The sequence below is a fragment of the Athene cunicularia genome, assembly GCF_003259725.1.
Source record: "Athene cunicularia isolate RWA chromosome 1 unlocalized genomic scaffold, athCun1 chr1_part1, whole genome shotgun sequence".
Lineage (NCBI taxonomy): Eukaryota > Metazoa > Chordata > Aves > Strigiformes > Strigidae > Athene > Athene cunicularia.
Window position 1 is genome coordinate 87,203,299 of NW_020799091.1, and position 25,004 is coordinate 87,228,302.

A 25,004-nucleotide genomic window follows, 5' to 3' on the forward strand; every position below is an offset into this window, starting at 1 on the left:
TTGTTCTCAGTTGAGATGGCAAAGAGCTTTTGATTAATGTAGCTTGAACCCAGTTGGCTGGAGTTGACAGCACAACTTTATCACAGCAAGCAGCAGGAACTTGTAGTTCTATATATTCCAATTTTTACAAAAATCAGCTCAATACAGTAAGAGTATATTCATCTTCAGAAATAAGGGTGATGGAGAAGGCTTACTTTTTAGGTGTTCTCATACATGTCTTTATTGCATTTTTTCACAGTAAAAAAATTATAATTTTACTGAGAAGTCAAAAGTGACATTTTTCTTTTTATCTTTTCTTGAGGGTGTTTTGGGGTGGTTGCTTGGGTTGTTGGGTTGTTGGTTTGTTTTGTTTTTTTGAGGGGTGTTTGTGTTAATAAAAGCACCAGCATTATCTGCTTCACTTAATAATTCTAATCTCATGCCTTTAGACTTTTCCAGTGTCCATAAAAAAAGCAGTTTGACCAGGACATAACTTGAGACAGAACACTCTCAAGAATTTATAACACCTCACAGCAAAGGGGATACAGAGAGAGAGATAGATTTCCCTAGGAATTTAATTTAAAATCTGTAGTAAATTTAAAATGTGTTACTTAAATTCCTTCAAAGATAGACTATAAAACTGTAATAATCCAGCATTTACAGGAAAATTTAAATTAATGACATAGAAAGCATTATATATCAATTCATCAAAGTTTTACAGTTTTCAAATCATTTCTATAGTTTTTCTCAGCACAGAAAACACTTGGAGGGAGACAGTTGTGTAGGGTTAACTGTGAGTTAATTGGCTGACAGGTTGTTTTATACATTAGCTTAAAAATAAAGCAAAGCAGCTCTTGTATTTATTTACTTAAATTTTGCATGCTTTGTAAAAATCTGTGGGCTTCTTATAAACTTCTTATAAGCAGCCTCTCTGTGCCAAACTAGGCAGCCTCTGTCTGCTCACTTCAAACATGCACTTCTAGGGAAAAATGCAGCACATCCTACCGCATACACTCACTCACATGAGGGCAGCACTGGAGCAGAGGTCAAGATGTGCTCTCAAAATTCTCTGCTCAAATGTTGCCCTTCGGTCAGCCTTTGCCCATTACTTACATGTGCCTGCAGCTGTGAGCATCTCTGCTCCACCAAGTGAGCTCCCCTGCCCTCTGCAAAGAGCTGTGAGCTCTGGAGTAACAGACCTCCTCATTAATGGTCACAGTTGGTCTTTAGCTGGTCATTGAATCTTTCTTGATGACCTGCTAATGAACTTCCCACTGACTTATTGTGAAGATTGGTCAAGGTAGACAGTATAGGTAATTTACAGCTGAACACCCAGCATGCTAATGGCCTTTGCTCAGGGACTGTAATAAACAGACTACTACTAAGAGGCATTACATCCTTCCTAATTTATTTCTTAGGTGCAAATATTTCATGTCGAATGGAAACTTTGGATTCTATTTTTAAAAATATGTTTACATATTTTATTTAGGGGGGAAATGTCCTTAATATTTTAATGAGGAAAAAAACCTTACTCTTACAAACTCTTCTGACATTTTTTGTCCTTAACAGAAGATGTTTATTTTTTAAAAAAAAACAAAACTATGTGCGTTAATATTCACCTGTAAAAGGCTCAGAGGCCCGCACAGTGGAAAAATCAGCTCTCAGTGGGTGCCTGTTAGCTTCAGGAGCCTGGAGAGTTTTGATGGTGCAGCATCTGTGTTGCCTAATCGCTGTGAATCATGGATAAATTGGCCAGAAGCTACAGCCCCTCTAGCTGTGATCTTGCCAGATCTTAAAAGCTAACAAATTTCAACTGGGCCTTGACTTGGTGGGAAAGCTCCAGAAAAAGCCCAAGAAGTGGCAGTGATGCATTAGGTAGCACTCTTCCCTCTAAAACTGGTAGATAATTCCATAAGGATTATTCAATTATCACAGGAACCTGCTTTTTCTGTAGATGTGCAGGTACCTTCTCCCATTTTGAAAGTGATCAGAGGCCATCAATGCTGGGTTACAAGGCATTTCACAGACCTGAACATGTACTATATTGGATGACTGTGGCCAAGGCACTCATAATCCTTTAAGGTTTTGTATTTTCGTTTTCTCACGTTCATGTATCATAACTATTATTAAAAAAATTTAAAAAAAAATAATAAAAAAAGCTTATATCTGGTATACAACTGCTATAAGAAACTGGGTTTCCATCTGTTAAAATGTCCTGGGCACAACCAGGGAGCTTATCGTGTTCCATTACAGTTTTTCATGCATTTGACCTACATTAAGTGGTGTCCCAATGCTCATCTCATTCCCTGCAAATGGCTTCGAGTCTGCAAAAATTCTTCTCTCCAGTGCTTCCAAATGGCACTTCTTGAGCTGTGCAGACATTGAAAAGGTTTGTTTCCAGGGAGGTGTCCTGACCATTGCTCCCTGGGATGAGGGAACAGGAGCTGTGGTTGTCTTTAGAAAGAGAGTTTTCACTCTCTCACTGGAGATCTTCAGCTTACGTTTGGTAACTTCGCTCTAAATCAGATGAGATTATCAAAACATCTTATTAGTCAGAGATCTGATTTCATACTTTCTGATTACAAATTAGAACCTTCTCTGTATCCTAGTTTCACGTACAGGGATAATACCATCTCCTTAGCAGGCATTGCTGACAAAGACTGTGGCACCAACCAAAAGTTCATGAAATGCCTAAAAGCAACTCAGTTCCTAAACAGCTTGTGAAAGTAACATAGATGATACTTGCCTTAATGTTGCACATCTTGATTAAAATAATTCGATAATGCACATTTTATGATGTGGATGTGAGAGTTCAAGCCAGACAGTGGAGTCAGATATCATTACAGTATACCACAAATCATTTCAGACAAATAAGACTTTTAAAATAAACACTTATCGTCTTGTTATATAGCATCCTGCATTTTTTCATACTAAAAAGTAAATAAGATACTAAAATATTCATGTCATATGTTTGAGAAGGACCAAGACCTGACCCAAAGCAGTGCGTTTTTAAGGAAATTCACTGAACACAGATGAACTTCTCATGGCATATCAGTACAGAATTTTTTTTTTTTTTTTTTTTTTTTTTCTACAGGAGCTGTGGTCAGTCAGCTTTAAAACTCCTAAGATCAGAAATTGAAAGTGTAAATAAAATATGAGTTTGGTCTCTGCAGTAATATAAACTCCATGAAAATACTCTGCTTGGGGATAAAAAAGGACTCCCTAAATCACAACACTTCCTTAAATCACTGTGTAATTATCCACTAAAGAAAGGCACACTGCAGTTTAGCAGAGTTCTTGTACACTGAGACAACATCTTTACAGCAGTGAATGGGAGACCTTTAACTATGTGGCTGCCCTCCAGCTTTACCTGGTCTTCACAACTCTCAAAAAACATGCAAAATATTGGTTTGATCCCTGTATGTGTTCTAGCTGAAACCCCAAAGCCAGGTGGTACTCATACAATGTAAGACTACACAATGAAAATGAACCAATGTGAAGGCATATTACATTTTTAATTTTCACTGTAATGATTAAATAAGCAACTTTGCACATATATATAATTTCTCCTCCTTGCTGCATGTACCTAATTGTTATTCCCATTCACAGGGTGAGATGTGTCCCACAATGTACAGAATGAGTTCACGTGTCCTTTCTCAAGATGCACTGTTTAATACTTTCCTGCAAAGATAATTTAGCAATGAGCACACATCTTTCTACTGTCTGTCCCTTGGAAATGATACCCTACAGGAATCTACCGGCCCCTTTGCAGAAACCACTGCAAAGCTGAAATAACACAGACTTTCTTGCACATCTGTTTTATCTATCCTTTATCTGTTTTCAGAGAAAACATGGAATTTTTTCATTAAGTCATCTCTTTTTGGAAAAACAGAGGCTTTCATTTCCTTACTAAACAGAAAATTTGGTGAAAGAATACAAAATTGAATCCTGTTCTTATGTAACATTTAACTTCACTTTTATTGTATTTATTTTCAGAAAAGATATTGAACACTAGTAGCAAGACAAGTAGATACTTCTGGACATTTTCTGCAACAGCTGAAAACTGATGGTCTCTACAGATATTTCTTTTTTTTTTTTTTTTTTTTTTTTTTAATCAACAAAAGCAACTGACTAAAAAATGAAACTGTTTTTACAAATTTTGAAATAACATATTTTCTTACATTCTTTGTAACAGGCGGTTCTGCTAATCTAACCTGCCGAGCTTTCTTTGGATATAGTGGAGATGTCAGTCCTTTAATCTACTGGATGAAAGGGGAGAAGTTTATTGAAGATTTGGATGATAGTCGAGTCTGGGAAAGTGACATCAGGTAAAAGAAAAAACATTATGTTTTTTTTAGTCAGTATCTTCTTTTGATAGTTGTTGTAATACTTGTTATCACAGACTAATTCAGGCACACTTTGGATCTGATCCCTCTTTTTGTAATATCCATTCTCTACCTTTTCATCTATACTTTCAACTTTCTCCAGTAGAGAACAGAAAAAGCACGCCTTGGCCAAGTCCGATGTTAGAAAGCTGCAGAAGCAGAATAGCTGCTTGACAAGTACCATACTGTTAACCAACTAGAATTTGCATAGTGACTTTTTCAAAGTGTGGCAATCTACAATAACAATCATTAAGACAGTTACTAAAATGAAATTAAAAAAAAAAAAATCAAGAAAAACAGCTCAAAAAAAGTAGTTTAAAACATGAAGCCTTAAATAAATGCTGAAGCCTAGCTTCCCTTCTGGAATGTTTTGATTTCTTCAAGGAAAAACTGAGTTTCTTGGGATGTTATCTGGCCTGTGAAAGCCAAGCATCCTGTTATGTGGGCTGCTTATATCTGCTGAAATACTTGTTTTAGAGAGGATCTGGCAATTCACGTCATGTACTTCTGCTGCTCCTAAAAGTGCTGCCTCATTTGGAAATTAAGAAAAAAGTGGTTTTGTATTGAGAATTACATGCTTGACATAGCGTACCAATTCCTATCCAATATGAAGTATCTACTTGGATCTGAAGAGATTTTTTTTACATTTATAATTCTGTATGTGTACATCACTTTGTCTAGATATCATGGATAAACCAAGAAATTAAGGCAAATCTAAACGTGTTTTACATAGGAAGATAAATAATCACATAAATATTTATATAATAAACCAAAATGAGTTATTTACACTTCACCTCTTACATAGAAGTTTACTATCTCATCAAAAGACATGAAGTCTTTTCAGCTAAACCTTTGACTTCTTCAGTGTAGCCAAAGAGAGCCAAATCCTTTAAAAAAATCTAGAAGACCACATAGATATTCCAGCTCATTACCTGCAGATATAGGCAAGTGTAGTTCATCCCAGTGTACTTCAAGTTTATTCTATAAAGGTCAAGACCAATGCACTAAATGGCACGTGGCAACCAGATCAGCTATATTTCACATCTGAAGCTTTTCCGAAGCTCTTCAGCCAGAGACTTGGCATTTTTTTTTTTTTTTTTTTTTTTTTTGTGGAGGGAGAAACAGAAAGTCTGGTTTCCACTTCTTTTGTCAGGTGTGATGTGAGGGAGCAGCCTGAAATTGTTTGTCATTTGCTTTTCTGGATTTCTAAAACCACTGATGGACTTACTAAGAGGGAAAGAAAGCAGTGGAAGATAGGTGGAGTCTTATGTAGGAGGTCTTTTACTTATCATCTGTATGAACAAGCAGCATCTGTTCTTTCTACTGATTTATAATACATAGTCAAATTTTATAATACATCTAGAAATATTTTTTCAGACCATGGCATGCACATGTTGTTTCTGAGTGGCATGTTGAAAAGCCTCAGAAAGTCCACAAATAGTGTGCTTGGCCCACACTCCTAGAGTGGCCATAAAATGCAAAATAACTGTTCATTATTCTCTCTTCTAACATTTCAAGACTTCACATGCTACTGATCAGGGTCTCCATCAGAGTGTGCAACAATATATTAGCAGTGTGTGCATCATCCTGCTTAAAGAAGACAATTAACTGAAGCTCTCTTTAACATTTACAAAGCCAAACCTCCCCATTAGAAGTAAGGAAGAAAAGGGCACGATATGATTTAATTAGATTGCATCAAACCATAGCTAAATTTGAAGCCAGAGAGTTATGAATTTTAAGTAGCGTTATTATGTCATGATTATCTAATGCTCCACTACGACACAAGCAGAATAGCAACACTGGTTGCTTTTTTCTCAGGGTTCTCAAGGAACATCTTGGGGAGCAGGAGGTTTCTATCTCATTGATTCTTGACTCTGTGGAAGAGGCAGACCTGGGGAATTACTCGTGCTACGTCGAGAATGGAAATGGACGCCGGCATGCCAGTATTCTTCTACATAAAAGGGGTAAATATGCAGCTTTTCTCAATGAATGATACAACATAGGGGTGGTCAGTTTGTAGAGCTTTCTTCTCATGCAAGCATGAGTTTTGGTTTCCTGGGAAATTAATAGTCAATTATTATTTTTCCCCAGGCACTTGTATAACTTTAAAAATAAAACAGAAGGGTTGTGGTTAAGTATGGCTCTCACCGGGAAAAAAAAAATACAGTAACACCTTTTAATTATATTTATATAAAAGATCCATATAATAATTCATTAGCTTTAAAACTAATAAAGCCTCAATAGAGAAAAAAATAGTAGGAAGCCAGAGGTAATACAAGTATAATAATTTTTTGTTAGAAATAAAATCCGGTATTAGAAAAACCAACAAAAATAGATTCAATTTCTGTCAGAAATACCACCTAAACACCATACCAGGGGAGTTCCTGCATAACCTGACTGTGGGAATTTTCCTTCTAACGTATTTGTTTAATACCAACATTTCTGAAGTGAAGCATCATGACAGAAACTTCAAAGAACCTTCCTGTTTCTACTCACCACTAACATCCCATGATTTCAGCCTGCCTAATAGCCACAGCCATCTCCCATGGAGATAATTATGGAGAGGCAGAGAATCTCTTGCAAAGCAAGGTTCCCAGATCCACTCTGTTCACTTTACCTCCCAGAGGGTGCTCCACATGCCTCGGCTTGATGATCCCCACCCTCATGCAGCATCCCGCTGGTTTAAGAGAGCAAAGAATAATCAGGAGCAGTGTCTGTACTTTGCTGTTGTTACTGTGCTTTTTTTAGACTGTTTATAGAGGTGAGCATACCAGGTTTTGCTGTGGTGCTGAACTACTGGTGGCATCTCAATTTATATCAAAGCAGTGATGTCTTCCCTAGTTTTAGTCTTGTAGCGTGCAAAGTCTGTCTAAGTTTAAAAGGAAGCCATAAGTCAAGATAGTGTGACTCATTTATTTAAACGTATTTTTGTGTACTTCCAATTTATTGAATAGAAATAATTTGTAGCCATTTTTCTGAACTCTTTTCATTGCTTCTTAAGAGATGCAGATGTAAATAACCAGATGTTCTGCTTAGCCTGGCATTTGCAATATTTTCTTGAACTTACTGAGACGGGAAATTGAACCTCAACAATTTACCAGCTAGGGTTCATATACTCCTAGTTCAGAGAATGTTTGAACCCAGAGCAAGAGCTTAAACAAACAAACACTGAATTTCAATGGCTTGTCTTTAATAATTAAATTAGTGCATGAAATACTGAAAATAAAGTCTTTTTAAAGGTTAAATTAAAACCAGTACTTAATTAACTGACACGTAGTCATATGCTGATGGTGAGTCCTTACTTTCCCTTGCATAAAAACAGTAGCTCCGAGACTGATAACACATAAATCTTCTCTGTTTTCTGACAACCAGTTTTTTAATCTAACAGTGTGCATGCATAAATTTTGCAAGGGTCTACTTTCCTTGCTTCTTTTCTTGGAGAAATCAGTATGTCAAACGCACAGTATGTGGCCTCATGATGACATGCTTGAGAAGAAGTAATCTCAATATTTAATTGCCCTTATAAATAGGAAAAAGATAAAAATATCAAAAACTCCCCCAAATATTTTATTTTTTCCTCTTTAAGTAAGGCTGGATCTGAAATTGTGATTTGGAAACAAAATCTGTTTTGCCCTCAAAAAACAAAAGGTACCTGATACAAGTCTTCTACATACTTTGCATGTTGACAGCTGTTTCAGTGCAATGATAAATTAACCATGACAGATAAAAATTTGAGCTAGTCTCTCAGGTCTCCTAGGAAGAGGAGCTTTGCATTGCTTGCTTAGTCTCCTGTATATCACCATGACAACATTACAGTTTAGGTTTCCTTGTTTAGATTCACAGTTAGTCTCTGCTAGGACTGAATTAGCAGTTTATTAATTTCTGATTATTGGCTCACTTAGAACAACTGGGACCTAACAATTAGGTAAATTTGCTTCCCGAACACCGAGGCATTTGCAGAGATATTAGATTTGGCTGGTTTTCTAGTTAGTGAACTTCTTTTCCAGGAGTATAAGCCAAAAAAAATGCTGAATCTGGAATGTTCACTGGATACCTGAAAAAGAAATTATAATCCTTCTTAAACTTCATATGTGGTACATTATCACCAGGATCAGAAGGGACAGGAAAGCAGAAAGCTCTGTTGCTGAACAAAGAGTGTTCCTGGGAAAAGAGGTATTTAGGACTAAACACTGCAGTGGGGATTCAGGTACAAAATTTAAGCCTTTCCAACACCCCTGCAACTGCTGCTTTACCCTACTCAATATATTCTCTCCAAACGTAAACTTCCAGAGGGAGCTTTTGGCTATGGCTGCAATTACACAGGTCCTGAAAGGAAAAGAAATTCAGAGTCTAAATTCCCAGCAAAAACCTGGATGGCATCTTCCTCACTCTTTCTGTCCCCTTCAGTCCAGCAGGGACACACACTCACCTCACAGAAAACACAAGCAGGGCCCATCTGATAGTGATCCCCACCACTAACCAGCACCTGGCACTTTCACATGGGGTGAGGGGGCTTCTGCTGTTTCCCTGATGTGTCATTGGAATGGAAACCCGAACCCTCCCCTTTCCCAAGAGGAATTTCAGGAGGGGAGCAGAGTACAGATTCCCCAGACTCCAGCACCACTTGTGCAGGAAAAGCAAATCCAGTTTGGGCATCCAGCACTGGGAGAAAGCTGGGGCCCCTGGCACCTCCCTCTAGCCCAGATGCCAGTGCTCTGCATCTGGGGGAGCGGAGCCCCCATTTTCTCCTGAGCTTTTACTTTCTGACTGCTAGCAGAGAAATACTATGATCTATGTGTTTGTGCAGCCAGAAAACCATTTTTAGACTCCTGTCTTTCCTCAGACACTGTGCGTAGGGAGCAGTTAACTCAGAGCTAAAGGCAGTAGAGCATTTTCAGCATGACAATGCCAATGCTGTTTCCTTTCCTGGTCCATTCCTACAAAATTTGTCCAAAAATAATCAGAAAAAAAAAAAAGAGGGATCAGAACCCAGGAAATTTAACCTTCATTCCCTTCCTCCAGTTGTCGGCCAAACTTCTATCAGCTTTAGAATAATCAAGGTATCTTTGGGAAAAAAAAAAAAAAAAAAAAAGAAGAAGAAAAAAAAAAAAGTATCTACTTGTTATAACCTGAGGCTGATTTTGTTACTTATTGGTGATATCTATCACTGATCATCTGTAGCAGTTAGAGGTTAATCTTCAACCAGGCAGTGGAACCTTCTAGAAATTAATTTGGAGAGTGGCACTGACAGCAGCTAAGCACAAATTTATTAACGACAGACCACATATTGCACAGTATATAAGGGGTAGATCACACACTGCCATTCTATTCTTTTCACAGGTTTTTAATTCAAGAAGACAAGCCCATAGTCTATCAATGTAACAGATAAAAATCTAATACTTAAAGAGAAAGAATGCTCTCCTCCTATGTTATGTATTGAAAAGTATGATTTTCATGATGGATCAAAGCCTTCATAGTCTCATTTAATCGTAGACTATGTTGGAAATCTTATTATCTAAGTATGTGATTATTTTTGTGGAAATTCTTGTCTGCATGTCTGCAACTAAAACTCTAAAGCAAAAATAATCTCAAATTCTATCTTGTCATTATTTTTTTAATGTTATTTATATTATTTTAAAAGCTTAACATTATACCTCCATTTTTCATGGGACAGACACTAGAACTAAGAGCAGGTAATATACTTTATGCATTTTTTTTAAAGTACCTCTTTCGCTTTCTTCCCATTTTCTCAGTGCTGTCTAATTTCCTGGTTTAGGCCTTTTTTATGTTTTGGGTTTGTTTTCCTGTATCATAGGTGTTCTCACTGGGCATATATGGGTCTTGTTGACTATAAGCTAATGAGGGATGGTTAAAACAACTTTTTTTCTGTTGGGACAAAAAAAGATTTTCACTAAAATTAATTGTTTAGAGGAAGAAATGTACTCTGTTTGAAATTGCCCATAAGAATATATATTTGAAAAAGAAACAAGTCAATATTTCCTATAAAAAATGTACCTTGATGAAACCTGCGAATAGGTAAGCATATTTTAAACTCATCATTTATTAATGCATAAACATATTAATATTTCCTGTACAATTTAATAGCAAATTCTGAATAGCAAGTTTCTGAATTTTCTTCACATGGTTGTTAACTACAACAGAATTGCTGACGAGCACCTTAAATTACAGTGACATTCGCATAATAGTGTAAATGTGTTTTATTACTTAAGGAGTTGACTATGTTACGTTGTTAATCTCATGAGCATTTTGAGTCACTAGGACACAGTTTCAAATAGTGGTACTGATGAGTGACAATTAAGACTTAAAAAAGAAACTAGCTCTTTTCTAACCTCTGCAAAGAAACTGCAGGTGTTATATATATCCCTTTGCCATAAATCTTCACGATGCTTCTGAAATTTCTAAATGGGAGCTCATCATGTGAGCTATGAGAGCGATGAGTTTTATATTTCAACTTCTGTTAATTGGTCCTAATTACTTGAATATTCCAGCAAATCTCTCAGTCTCAGTGGAAGCAAAACTGTTGTAAAACTCTGACCCTCTTGGTCAGTTAAGACCTTACACATTATACATGTATATCTTCCAACGTATAGAGAATTCAGTTTTTATTGTGCACTGCAGGAAAAATTTTTCCAAGTTCCTCACTGAGTTTTAGAACTGGAATAGAAATTGAATTTGATTTGATGGGAACTGATTTTTCATCTCCCTATGTCCACTGAAGAAACCTTCAGGTTGTCAATGCACTGGGCAGTGCAAAGGCTCAGTCTCCCAAGACATTTTTGACATAGGGCTAAAAGTCAGATATCGCTTCCCTTCCTGTCCCAAACTAACCAAAAGTGACTCTTTTTACACTCATAAAATCACTAATTTAGTAGGATACTAAAGACTACTGCCTGACAGAAACTCTTCATAGGACCATTTTCTTCATCAGTAAGGTTTTTCTCATCCTTCAGAAAATTGGACTAAGGCATCTCCAGTGAAAAGGTTAGTCAGATTACTTAGAATGTGCCTAAATCTAACTTTCCTCTGACAAATCTAACTTTCCAGTGACAAAGTGTCGAACAAGTTGGTTTGTTTAACAGATTTCTTCTTAAAACAGCTTTTGTACCACTTTTATCACAGTTCTCTTTATATAATGTCTAAGTGTAATTCTAACCTTGATTGGCAAGGATGAAAATATTTTAAAATAAAATGTCACAAATTGTTCCCATAATCCATGCAGAGCTAAATTATTCATTAATGCTATCCTCAGAAAAATGTAAACAGTATGTTTTATGATCTTACATCCTTGGAACTTGGTACTCCATTTTTCCCCACATTTTAGCACCTCCCAGTGCTTCTTACATTCATTTCTTTCAGAAGATCTAAAAGAAGTAATTGTGTGGGCTGTCTGATTTCTGTAGTGAGATAAGCAAATAGAAACTCTCCTGATCAGTAATGTTTTAAGCATGCACAATTCATTTATTTTGTGAAGCTAACCAGAAATTAATGTAATTCCACACCATGATACTTTTTTTCCTTCAACCTGCCTTTAAAATGCAGTGTTCTGTATTTAAATGTAGGAAACTTCAGTAACATTGCAGCATCTATATTTTTTTCATACTTACCCTCTTTTGAGTTAACATACTGTTGGAGATACGTGTAATTATTCTCCTGCTGGGAACAGGTATGTTGCGCTTCTCAGAAGAAATAAAAATGTCATCAGTAAGAATATACTTCTATTATAATAATTTACTACCTCTGTTCTAATAACACTGGAAATCCAACAGCATTAAGGCTCAGATAGGCTGCCTGCCATACTAGTGAATAACTTTGTAAGATCCTTGTCTTGTATTTGCACCATATATACATATATTCATATGTACATGTAATCCGGAACCCAACTAGGTATTTTTCATAGATGAATCTATAATATATATTATATATTGATCTAAAAACTAAAGTGAGATAACTATGTCTCAATAGTTCTAATAAAAAAAAATTGAAACTACTGCATTGAAAACCATATTAAAAACTGTAACTAAATTTAGCTTAAAATTTACCCATAACTAAATTTAACTTAAATCAACTCTGCAGACATCTATAGGCATGCGTGACCTATGCTAGCAGAAAGCATATACTTTGTGCTAAGAAATTATTTCATAATACAGCTAATGAACATCCCAAATATCTTTCTACAATATCCATCAGTAATTATTCACAACAGTATCTGCAAAGCCATCTAGGTACCTTAAATTCAAACAGATTTTGTTTGCCATGTTGAAACAAACAAACAACAAATCCTTAAGTAGAGAATAAATTTTATATATGCATGTTGGATATGCATATGCTGTATAAAGCTGTGGTTCCATATGTTATACTTTGGAAAGCTAAATTGTTTTAAAGCCATGCCACAATGAATACTGTATTAAGCGAGGGAGGGGGAGCCGCATACTTCTCCATTTTTAATCAGTGAATAAGGGTTTCTTCCTAACCTAAACTCTGCCTACTGTTTAGTGCTGATGTCTGAAATGATACTCAGACTCATTCCTGTGTTAGCCAGCCTCCTTCTTCCTTTAGAAGAAAGACAGCCATTTATAGCTAAAGCTGCATGTTATGACACATCAGTCTTGTGTTAGGTGTCAGTATCTGCATTCTTTACCTCCTCTCAGGTGTCATCATGGGAGCTTTAGTATTGCCTTCAGCTGTTCCCCTTCCAAATTATATTCATTATCTTATGTTTCACTTAATAATTGAAGTCAATGAAAGCATACCTAGACAAACAGAACTGTCTCTAACCAAACCATGTTGGCTCTGTGAGTTAAATTGTCCAAGTCAAGCAGAGAATGCAAATGAGTTTAGTCCACAAAGTTGCAACGATTTATGTATATGCTAACCTGAAGCTTTGTGAATAGTCCTGTTGATTTCAGAGGGGTTACTTATAGCCCATGAAGTTAAGCAATCTGCGTAAGTGATTGCAAAATTGAAACCTTAGATAGACTGTAATTGGATTTTGAAAAAGGCTCAGAAATTGAATACACAGCTATAAATCACGTGTCCTTGAAGAGTTATAAATCACAGAAAAAGAATGTTTGAAATAATATAATTATTTTTCTTAGCAGCTCAGCTGTATGTGGACTACTGAATAGAATGAGATTAATTTTAAATTATCACAGATCATTAAATGTAAAGTCCCTGAAGCGTGTCGTATAAGTCAAAAGATATGAATCTTTGAAGGAACCCTTTTATTTACTTTCCTGTTACAACTCCAGCTACGATAAATGAATTACCTGTATGACACAGTCAAAGGAAGTGTATCAAATATTAAAGCCAGGTGAAGATCAAAGATATATCCTACAAATAAGCTTAATAATTAGGATAGAATCAGTATAAAATGAGTGCATTTTATTACCAGCCATATTGTGCCGGATATTTGGAGAGGACACGTACTTTGTTTTAATTAGCTGTCTCTTTCACCGGGTTGCTTGGCCAAAGCCTCCCAATAAGCAAAAAAAAATTGTAGCCATTGGTCAAAATGCTTGTAACAAATCTTGTTTTAAATTGAAGCTATTTATTCAGAAACCAATCTACTACTGCTGCAGTAATCAATGTGTTTTCCCTTGGAGTAGAACTGTTTCTGTGCTACAGGAGGACTATTGTTAATTGCCTGTAACTAAATGATTGCTGTGCTTCTGGATGTAACTCCCTGGCACTCGCTCATTTGTTGTGTTTAACAGAATGCCTGTCCCCCTCAGGGTTAGCAGAGTAATTTTCCTCTACTGTTTTCTCCATTAAGTCTTAGCTCCTTAAGGAGGGCCAGGTCTGTAATTTGAGCAAGGTAACATGGAGGCTAAATAGATTTTTAAAGGTTTGCACATTTTGTCTCTCCCATCTGATGTGGAATTGTGCTGAAATTGAATCTTTTTAGTGTGTAGCCACTACAGGAAACTTGAATTTCAGCAGGAGAAACAGATCACACGTCCAAGGAAGTGTAAAGCCTGCTGCAGCACCCGTGCAAATCTCAGTGCAAAAGGCAGAAATAAAGCAGCAGAAAAAAATGTTATTGTAAAGGTAACCTTACACTCTAACCTTGCTGTTACGCTTCAACTTAGCTTTAAGAGTCACTACATCATTGTTGACATTGTTGACATACACATCACCAACACCTTTAGCGCTGGCAGAGCACCTTTCAAGAGTAATCTCTCCTAGGAAGAAACCAGAAACACCCTCCCCAATTCATACTGGGAAAACAGAAGCACAGATAGTGAAGTGGCTTCAGTCACCCAAGGGGCTGACAGCAGAGGTGGGACCAAGCCTTCCACTCCTCATGCCTTCAGTTCAGTGCAACACAGGGTAATACTGTTCATAAAATCCTTGCAGAAGGTCAAAACCAGCCACTGCTCCCTTAGGGTAAGGTTTAGCATCCTACAGAAACAGAGCCCAAGGCCTAAAAGCAATCAACTTGGTGTGATGTTGTGCCCAGGCCAATCTGTCCCACCTTCCACAGTGCCTCACAGATGTGGCCGTGCCACTTCCAGCACTCTGGATTTGCAGGGTTGGGTGTAAGGATGCAGCAGTTTGTCGGGCTGATCGCTGCTCCTCTCTTCCTCTCAACCCTGACAAATAGCACCCAAGGCAAAGAATGAATATGTGCTGATAGGTGTTGTCCAGCATGGAGGAAAATACAGGCTTGCTATGCTAGATGGACAGTCCATTAAATTTATTTTGCAAACAAATCTGTTTAAGAACCACCTTATCCTTGTGCTCATAAGTGATCACGATGGGCTGAGCAGCAGCACAGGGAAAGGTAATTTCTAGTATATTTCAGGGTAACTTAGAGAATTTTGTTGTTTGCTTTGGTTGACTAATTTATGACAGTTTCCTATGTGTTCAGATATGTTACTGAAGTAAAAATGTAGGCATAATCTTGAATTATTTTATGGGTAAAAAGTTAACTAAGAGGGACTCTCTGATGGCAAAAAGGATAGAGTGCATTACTCTGATTTCATGCACAGTGACAGAGAACAGATGACTACCTACAGTTTTTTCCATTTAATCTCAAAATCATTAATTTAGGAAAGAGTTTTGTTTTACAGTTGTAAAGTTTTCCCTTGCCTTTAATGAGTCATAACAGCAGGCACATAGAGTATTTTGTGCCTAACAACCCGAAATATGAAAGCCTTTCTTCTAGTTACCATTGAACAGCTGCATCACCTGTAGTACAAAATGATAAACAGGGTATAGTAAGCCAGTGCAGAGCAATTTCCATTTCCATTTATATTCTAAAATACTGTATTACATATTTATGCAAACAATTTTTTGTTGGAAGTTTCTAATAACATTTCCCTCTCTGGACCAGAAAAGTATTGAAAGTCTGAAATAACCATGTTGGTCTTAAAAATATCTAACACAAAGGAGTTTCCAGCACAGTTTTGGAGAGAATGACACAGAATATAAATGCCATTTTATTTTATTTTATTACATTTTTAGTGTCTTATAGAGAGCAATGAAATCTTCTTACAGTTGCCTCCAAATAATAAAAAAAGTGTGTGATTCTCAGTAGATACAGTCAAAATAAATGGAATTGTCACTTTTTCCTCTAACTTTTATTTCTCTAATTGAATTGTATTGTGCTGGAGTATCATATCTGCATAACCACACACACACAAAAGGGTTAATTCAGGGCTACCCAGCTTCACTCAGACAGAAGCTGTCCACTGGAAGAGGATACTGTGAAAATAACATGGAACTGAGCTTTCTTCAGCACAGATTTTTATGAAGCAAACTCTCTGTCTTAGATTTCCAAGATTTGATTTCTTGGCATTCATCAAAACTGCATGATATTGAAAAAGTATGGGTGGTCTCAATTTTTGCCATCTATTACTCATTTCAAATTCCAAAATTGTTAGTAACACTCTTCCTCCTCCCACCCTCGTTGTTTAATATTGCCAGTCAATAAGTAAATGAAAAGTAACAAAATGGAGGCCATGTAACTCTATGAGCTTCTCTGAGTGTGCAACGGTTAAGACTGGGGGAGGTGAAAATCGATGATGGCAATATTATTTATGCACTGGTAAATGGCCCTGTTGAGGATACTGCTGGTGATAGGCAGTTGTGGCCACATTTGACCAGAGTCCCCATCCTCAGAGATGGAGCTATGTGGTGATGATCTCAATCCATCATGTGAGTCTCCAATGATAGAGTGCAGCAAAGACAACAGGGAATCACAGTGTGACTAGGAATGTCAGAATGGACAAATAAGCATGGTTTGCTGCGACTACATGTAAGCCAACCTCATTGGGAGAAGGGGGATAATAAAGATGAAAGGCTGATCTTTGGGAAATTGTGTCAAAGATATTAACATATAACTGAGTTTTGAGGCTGTGGGGTTCCTTAGATAATTTTTCTTCATGTCTCTTAAGTTTTGGGGTTAAAAAAAAAAAAAAATGGGAAAAAAAAAAATCCCTTGCATAATTCTATCCATTTGACTGAAAGTCATCTTATTTTTGTGTGGAATAAAGGAGGAGCTGTGTTTGCTTTATAGTCCCCCAAAAAGAAATGTTCACCTCTGCTTTCATTGTAAGTAGAATGTCGGTGTTTACCTGTGTAAAGCAATGTTTACCTGTGATCTATCTACACAGAGAGAGGAGTTATCCAGTATCTCTTATATATATGCATATATTCATACACACACATATCCCCATCAATTGTTATTTTTCAAATAAGCAATCCAGATGGTGTACCAGAAAAAACAAACAAACAAACAAACAAACAAAAAACAACAACAACAAAAAAAAAACAACCACACCAAAACCTAGTTTATTAAAGGAAAAAAAAAAAATCTATTAGTTAGGTATATCTTCAAGGGCCCTATATAAATAAATACATAAATAGCCCATCATTCATTATTTTATTTTAATGTTTAACGTAAGTGCAAGGCCTGTTGCTAATCTTTCTCTGGTTTAGAATGTGGTTGTTACTGCATTTTGTAATTCTTTGCAGAGCTGATGTACACAGTTGAGCTTGCTGGTGGGCTTGGTGCTATTCTGCTGCTGCTTGTTTGTTTAGTGACTCTCTACAAGTGTTACAAGATAGAGATTATGCTCTTCTACAGAAATCATTTTGGAGCTGAAGAACTAGATGGAGGTAAGGCAGCTTCTTAGTACATTTCCTAATTTCTAAGTATGCCTGTCTTTTATTTCTCTCCACCAAGGCCCAAATTTCGGCCCAGTTCAAGATTTTAACTGCAATTTTTATTTCTCACTGCATTAGGCACTGACTTGAATATGCATTCTTGTACAGCACATTAGCAGCAGTGATTGCTGAGCTGATGTACGTTTTGCTCTCTGGAGCTCCAGAAGACAGCCATGTCTTTTAGATTTTAACTCAGGACACTGAACTTAAATTACCAACACTGATGCATTAAAGATTTTTACTTTCTGTCAGTAATGAAAGCCAGCTTCACGTCTCCATAAACTAGGGAGTGTCTTCCCTAATTGTATTCACCGAAGAGGTTGAAGTGAATCTCAATTTACTGCTTGTTTAAACTGATCAGTTTCAATAAACTGTACCGAGGGTTTCGGAATGTACCCAGCAGTTTATTTTCTTGAGTTCATTCACTTAATCGCTGAGAGAGCTGATAATGGTCATTAAAGTTGTTCTGTGATTCAAGGACACCCAGCCTAAACAAAAGTAATCTGCAATGTATGCACTGGATTGTGTCAAATGTATACATGCATTTTCTTCTCTTCTCTTTGCCTCTAGCCCTACTAATCAAAACTGCTGTTGAACAGTGAACTGGGTTGAGCTGCAGGCTCTGATGAATTAAGCTTGGTTTCTTGGGTCAGATATATTTATGTTTTGTGCTACCACTACATCTTTGGTGACAGGGCCTTCATTTTTACTGAAATACTAATAAAAGTTATTTTACAGTTCAAGGTAATAGCCTGTGGGCAGAAGCCACTGTGACATATTAAAATAAATACGTACTAGCCAAGCAAGCACTGTCACCAATAAGGGAGAAGAGTGGCAGCAGAATTAGAGGTCCTTATAGAAGGGGAAGATTTCCATAATAAGATCACTAGGGAATGACCCACTTCTGCCTCCCATCTGAAAATGCACAAGGCTTCAAAATAGAAAATGCTTAGAACAAGTCCAAGGACATTAGAACATTTTGTATCCTTCTACTGGATTTACAAAAAGGATGCATTAATGTAGCAGCTCAGTGGGGGGAAAAATCAGGTTATTCCACTTATTTTACAGAGGAGGAAACTGAGGCCCAAAGGGACTGTTACTCATGGAGGATTTTGGCAGGCATCTTTTTTTTCAGGAGCTGAGATCCTCTCTTCTCCACAAAGCAGCCCCCAGTTTAAATGGGCATGCTTACTTGCATGAATTGTGTGAATTTAATAATAGTCATATTATATTATGCAGAAATATACAGTTTAACTAGTAATTGTTTAAATAGATGTAATTTAATGTCTTCTTTCTCTGTATCAGTAATTCTTAGATGTCATTTATTGTTATCTCAAATAATTCCAGTTCATTTGCAAACTTACTCTACCAGGTGTTACATGCTTGCCTCTTTCTTCTTCAGTTCCAAACATTGGTCACCTGGGAACAACAATACTTTAATCACACATTTTAAACCACAGAATGACCTCTAAAGAATACTGTTCTGGGATTCAAAAGGAGGAAAACCAATATCCATTCTCTATCCTCTGAGCAAAGATCATTGTTAAAGAAGATGAAGTATGGATTCTCCTTAGATGAATGCAAACTGATAGCTTTGTGTGCTTAACTGCAGTAACAAAAGAAGAAAAATGCTACTTCCAGATTCTTAATGGAAATCTGTAACTTCTACTATATTCAATATACTAGCAATATGGATAAAACTTACTGTGCCAGTGAAGTTACTGCAACTGGACTTTTTACGCGGTCTCTTTCCCTTACACTGTCGCAAAAGCACAGACAGACAGAAAATGCCCCACAGAAAACCAAGCCATGGCTTGTGCAGAAATAAATTGCAGACATATATTCAGATCCTTTCCTTTGGTTTAGTTTGTTACTGACAGACACAAAATGTTGAACTCTAAAATCTTCTTCTAACCACATCTCCTGCAGTGCAACAGCAGAGCGCCCACATGCTATTCATAATTTACATCATGTTCTGTCATACTTCAGGACAGCACATAGATAAGCAAACATCAAAATATCACAGTCTTTTTTTGCGTGCACTATATTGTACCCAGAGAGGATTTGAAACACTTTAAATTGAGGTCCAATTAAAATTTTCGGTTGAAAATCTCTTTTAAAATGCAACACTTCATTTCTTCCCTGATCAGAGAACAAGCCCTCCAGGATGTCAAATCTCATCACAATTCCTCTTTGCTTTCCAGGCTTTAGACATATCAGGTTTTTTCAGGCTAACATATACATTTCTGTGGGAGGCATGGGTAAATTGTGAGGAATATCTGAAAACAAAGTATTTAACCCTTACAGTTAATGCAACTTAATTTATTACTTTCTGCAGGGGTCCTGCAGATTAAGCAAGTGATCACAGCTGCTGATTTCTCATTTCTCTAACTTGCAGCTTTAAATTTCCCATCCTCTCTCATCCCAGGAATCAGACTTTCCTGTATTTTTCTCTCTCCTGAAAACATTTTAGCTCAATCTCACCTTTATTGTCTCCTGGGAATAGTCAGTGAAGTTCCCATTTTTGTTTTCATGGTTAATCCCCTGTCTTTCCTACTAAATTGGAACATAATCAAATCCAGCTCACATTTCACCACTTTTCCTCCCACTCTGTGCCTGTGCTTTCCAGCTGCCTGGGAGCTGCCTCCACACTTGGGGGGCTGCCTGATGGACACCGTGTTGTGTCCTTTGGGGTGGAGCAATGTAATGTGCCAGAGTTTAGTTAGGAGACCACACTGTAAACACCTGACAGATATCCCCGGGAGCTGGAGCCCAAGGGGCACTCTGACCCTTGGCAAAGCAGTAGCTTTCTCTCCTGAAGGTGTTTGGCATGACCTCGTATCTCAGAGATATAACGCGCTCCAACCAGTTTGGTGGTCAGAAACTCCCATATTTTTTTAAGTGGAGAATTTCTGTTCAAGATCTCTCCACATACACAATGAAGATGATACCTTGAAATGGTATGCAAACAATAAAATGTCCTGTATTATTCTGAAAACAACAACATTTTCAGAAATAGATACTTCACTGGAAACTTCTGAGGGCTGATTGTTGCTAAATGTCAGGCAACCTTTTTAGGTTTGCAGCTTTAAACTTAAAAGCTTATTTTAAAAAGCCTTATCCATAAAGTGCACTTTAAGGAGTGACACATTATTAGTGAAAGCCACTTTCAGAAGTGATGATTTCTTCTATTCTGCTGTAACTGAGCTCCAACAGAAGAGATTTTATACCACATTCATTCTCTGAGGAGTTTTTTAACAGTTACTGTTTCCATATTTTTATTTTCCAAGGATCTTCTCTTGTTGCCTTTTCCAGTTTTTAAGTAAGTATCATACTTCAACTAAAAGAGAAGACTAAAAATGCAAGTAAACATTTAAAAGTACCTACAATCAACACATGCCCTGACTTCTTTCTGTGACCTTAAAAGGCTATCTGTATCAGAAGAGATATTACTACTGTATAGAAATCTGCTCTTTGCCTACATACAAGCTGACTTCCAGACCCCCTAAAATCTATGCAAATTTTCCCAGAATTTTATCTCAGACAACTATCTCCTTTGTGAGACTGCTTCTGCTCATCAAATCCTGCCAGGATCAGTCCCCAGGCATGACAGCCTTAGCAGACACAGCAGGGGTGGAGAGGGGAGTCAGATCATTTCTCTAAAGCAGCACTGTTTACGATGCTGCCTTAAAGTGGACAGAAGGCTCAAAGTCACCAAAACCACTGTTTTCAAATTTTTCTTGCCATCTCACAACCTGGGAGTTTCCAGTGGATGTGCAGATATCGGTATGTAAGCTTTATGATATACTAAGGAGAAAGCCAAAAGTCTACAGATGACAGGTTGAAAAACATTGGACATGGTAAGATAGGGAAAATTACTCAAAACCATGAATTTTTATATGTGTTTACATTCCAGTTTCAGACAAAACAGCATATGGTACAGTTAGCAGTAGAAACTGCAGGCACCAGCCCCTACCATTACCTGGGTACATTAGTAACCATTTGAACTTGTGGAAGTTATTGTATGAAGGAATTAATAAGCAAGGGCTGAACACTATCATAAAAATGAAGAAATTCTACATTAAGAGGCTGGCATTAAAGTTGATGAGTAAAAATGTAACAGTTAAAGTCTGACCAAATGTGTTGTAAATAGTTTTTTAATGACATACAAATATTCTTTCTCACAGCTAGGCTGATGAGAAGTCAAGCTTTACGCTCAAGAACTGGCAGCTGATAACTAAAAAGTAAGAGCTTTGCTTAACAGCTGATATGATGACCATCACAATGACCCTTGGTGCCTTTAGGTCGCTTCAGCTGTTTCTACCATGTTGCGCAGGAGCTCTCTGTGGTGCCCTCAATCTTATTCTCAGCTTTCCTTGCCAAGGAAACCTTGGTGAATTGAGGGAAGACACAACATCTGTGCAGCTGCGGTGCAGACAGGGAGGGAACCTGGAAGCCAGGGCTGGGGAGTTCCTCTGGGTTTCACTTCCAGTTCTACAGGTTGCTGCTTCCCCCTGCCCCCTGCTGAAATAAAAGTGCTCCTAATGTGATTAAAATATGTCACTGCTGAGCTCTCTAACTTCAGGAAATCTTGTTTGAATTTAGTACATGTAATCTATAGTGGCTGTTTCTTGGCTATACTGGTTGTGCTTTCTTAAGAGATGAGTTTCTACTGCTTGCTGAGGGGAAGCAAATCAATGCTCAAATTAGGAGACTGATGAAACAGTTTCTGCCTTGAAGTTTCTGTTGCACCTGGGAGTCCTTAGGTAATCATGATTTTTGTCCTTACTATTATTTAGCTGCAAAAGACTAGCAGGGTTCATGGACAGACCTGTGGGACTGCCCAGATAATATCTTACTAACTGTGAAAGACAAGAACAGGTAAGATATACTTGGTGGTTTCCTGGGTTTCATCTCAGTAAACCTCTTATGCAGCAAGGAAAGGCAGTGCTTTGAGATTCTTAATGTTTCAGTGTTACGGAGTTGCTAACTTTCAAATATAACTTTTAACAGTGGTTTATGCACTGCCAAAGCATTTGTGTTAATGATTATGCTATGCAGGTATAGCTAGACTGAAATTACTGCTGAAGTTAGTGACTTTGCAATTACAGAATCTTCCCTGGGGACCCATAGAATAAGTTTGCAATAGCAGCCTCACCACTGCATATTTATTCTTATTGGCTATTGGCAAATTGTGGCAATAAGAAATCCAGCTCTATGAATATCAATTTCAAATTCTATTAAAATAGCCTTTAGAAAAATGCAGCTTTCATCTTTCTAAATATTACTGGTTACAAAAAGGGTTCTTGCTCTTACTTAACTACAATTTTATTGTTGGAAAACCTCTTCTTTTAACTCTTCTTTTGTATCTTATTTATTTACCTCTGAAATGCAATTCAAACAAAATCTCAATTTATGTTTCCCACTGAATATGTAATTTCCTAGATTCTGTCCTTGAAACGTACCAATTCAAATAATAATTTCTGCTTTTTTCTCTCTTCCTATTTTATAGCATCTAAACTACATGCATTATATATATATATATATATATATATATAAAATAACAGTTTCATGAAGTGCATCTTTAGATTCCAAACTAGAAGTCTGTTATAGATTAAGTCCAGATCTAAAGTAGAAAAAAAATAACTACCAAATATAAATCAATGAAGACTGAGATATCTCCTGTTCTCAACCAGCAGCTCTGTCAAATGGTTCTAAGCTTTGAAGTTTTTTCTTTCCCAAAGGCCAAAGCACATTGCAGATTTCTGAGGTAGGTGAGATGAACACAGCATATTGGCATAAAATTTAAAGAATCTTAGATTGAAAGTCTGCTTCCAAGCCATTTCTCCTTGAGTTTTCTTTATATTTTACTTAACTTTTTGCTGCCTTTGCCTAGATCAAGGTTATCTTAGCTCCAGTTTTCAAAATACTTAACCCAATGATAAAATACAAGCTCTGCCACTGAGATTAACAGAACTAAGGAATATACATAAAATTAAGGATTAATTTTATACAGGTAACTATAATAGTTGCTTTGTTGAGTTAGGACCGTAATGAAAGCATCATTTCTTGATGCTTTATTTGAGAAATTACTTATCAGAAAAAATTATGTTCTTCCATTTTCAGAGTTTACATGAAAGTCTTTATTAGTGCTTCTTCCTACTTTCTACTTTTTAAAATAGTAGCTAGTATCTTACAGTCTTTGACAGATAACTACTGTGCTCTGCTATATTTCCACATGGGTAGTTACCAATCAGTCTTTCATATCTAATAATAAGTTTTTTCTTAGTTTTGTATTTGATGTGCAAATAATTCATAGCAACCAAGAGAATAATATCTGTCAGCATCTTTGCACTTTTGTGCTTTTTATATTCTGAAATTCTTAAAAGGGGAGAACTTTAAACCAGATTTGAAGGGGGAAGGGGACAAAACTGGAACTCCCAGACATAAGCCCCAGGGTAGATTAATGGAGTTACGGGGCTGTTGTGCCAGCGATGACCCTCACCCTGCCAGCTCAGTGGATGCGAGGGATGGAGACATGCAGCACAACCAAGATACAACAGATATTAATGGATCAGTAACTGTGGTAACACCTGTGAAAGGACAGGCCACACTTAGGACCTCTAAACACAAAAAGGTGCTGGGGACACCAGCCCAGCTGAAGTGCATGTATACCAATGCACACAGCATGGGTAGCAAACAGGAGGAGCTTGAAGCCATGATAAAACAGAAAAAATATGATGTAATGGCTATTATAAAAACATGGTGGAATGTCTCCCATGACTGGAGTACACCAACAGATGGCTACAAGATCTTTAGGAGGGACAGACAAGGAAGGAGAGGTGGTGGGGTGGTGCTGTATATTAGGGATTGTTAGGATTGCTTTGAGTACAAGTGTAGTGAAGACAAGATGGAGTGTCTTTGTGTTAGAATCTGGGGGAAGGCCAACAGGGCAGATGTTGTAGTAGGAGTCTAGTATAGGCCACCCAATCAGGACAGAGACGTGGATGAAATATTCTATAGGCACTTAGGAGAAAGTCCGGTTGGTGGCCGGTCACGAGTGGTGTCCCCCAGGGCTCGGCGTTGGGGCCACTCCTGTTTAACATCTTTATTGATGATCTGGATGAGGGGATCGAGTGCACCCTCAGTCAGTTTGCAGATGACACCCAGTTGGGTGGGAGTGTTGATGTGCTCGAGGGTAGGGAGGCTCTGCAGAGAGACCTGGACAGGCTGGAGCCATGGGCTGAGCCCAACTGGAGGAGTTTCCATAAGGCCAAATGCCGGGGGCTGCCCTTGGGCCACAACAACCCCCAGCAGCGCTACAGGCTTGGGGAGGAGTGGCTGGAGAGCTGCCAGTCAGAGAGGGACCTGGGGGTGTTGATTGACAGCCGGCTGAACAGGAGCCAGCAGTGTGCCCAGGGGGCCAAGAAGGCCAATGGCATCCTGGCT

At 37.5% G+C, this 25,004-nt stretch overlaps 1 protein-coding gene across 3 annotated transcripts in view; it reads left to right on the forward strand.

Moving 5' to 3' along the window:
• IL1RAPL1 (interleukin 1 receptor accessory protein like 1) overlaps window positions 1–25,004 on the forward strand; it is a 790,829-nt gene that overhangs the window by 754,478 nt on the left and 11,347 nt on the right. For 2 of the 3 annotated variants that reach the window (XM_026854140.1, XM_026854149.1), the window contains exons 7-9: window positions 4,175–4,307; window positions 6,183–6,328; window positions 17,364–17,507. In XM_026854140.1, coding sequence (XP_026709941.1) covers window positions 4,175–4,307; window positions 6,183–6,328; window positions 17,364–17,507 — 423 coding nt within the window. The remainder of the gene's footprint in view (window positions 1–4,174; window positions 4,308–6,182; window positions 6,329–17,363; window positions 17,508–25,004) is intronic. The other variant, XM_026854158.1, reaches the window with a different exon arrangement.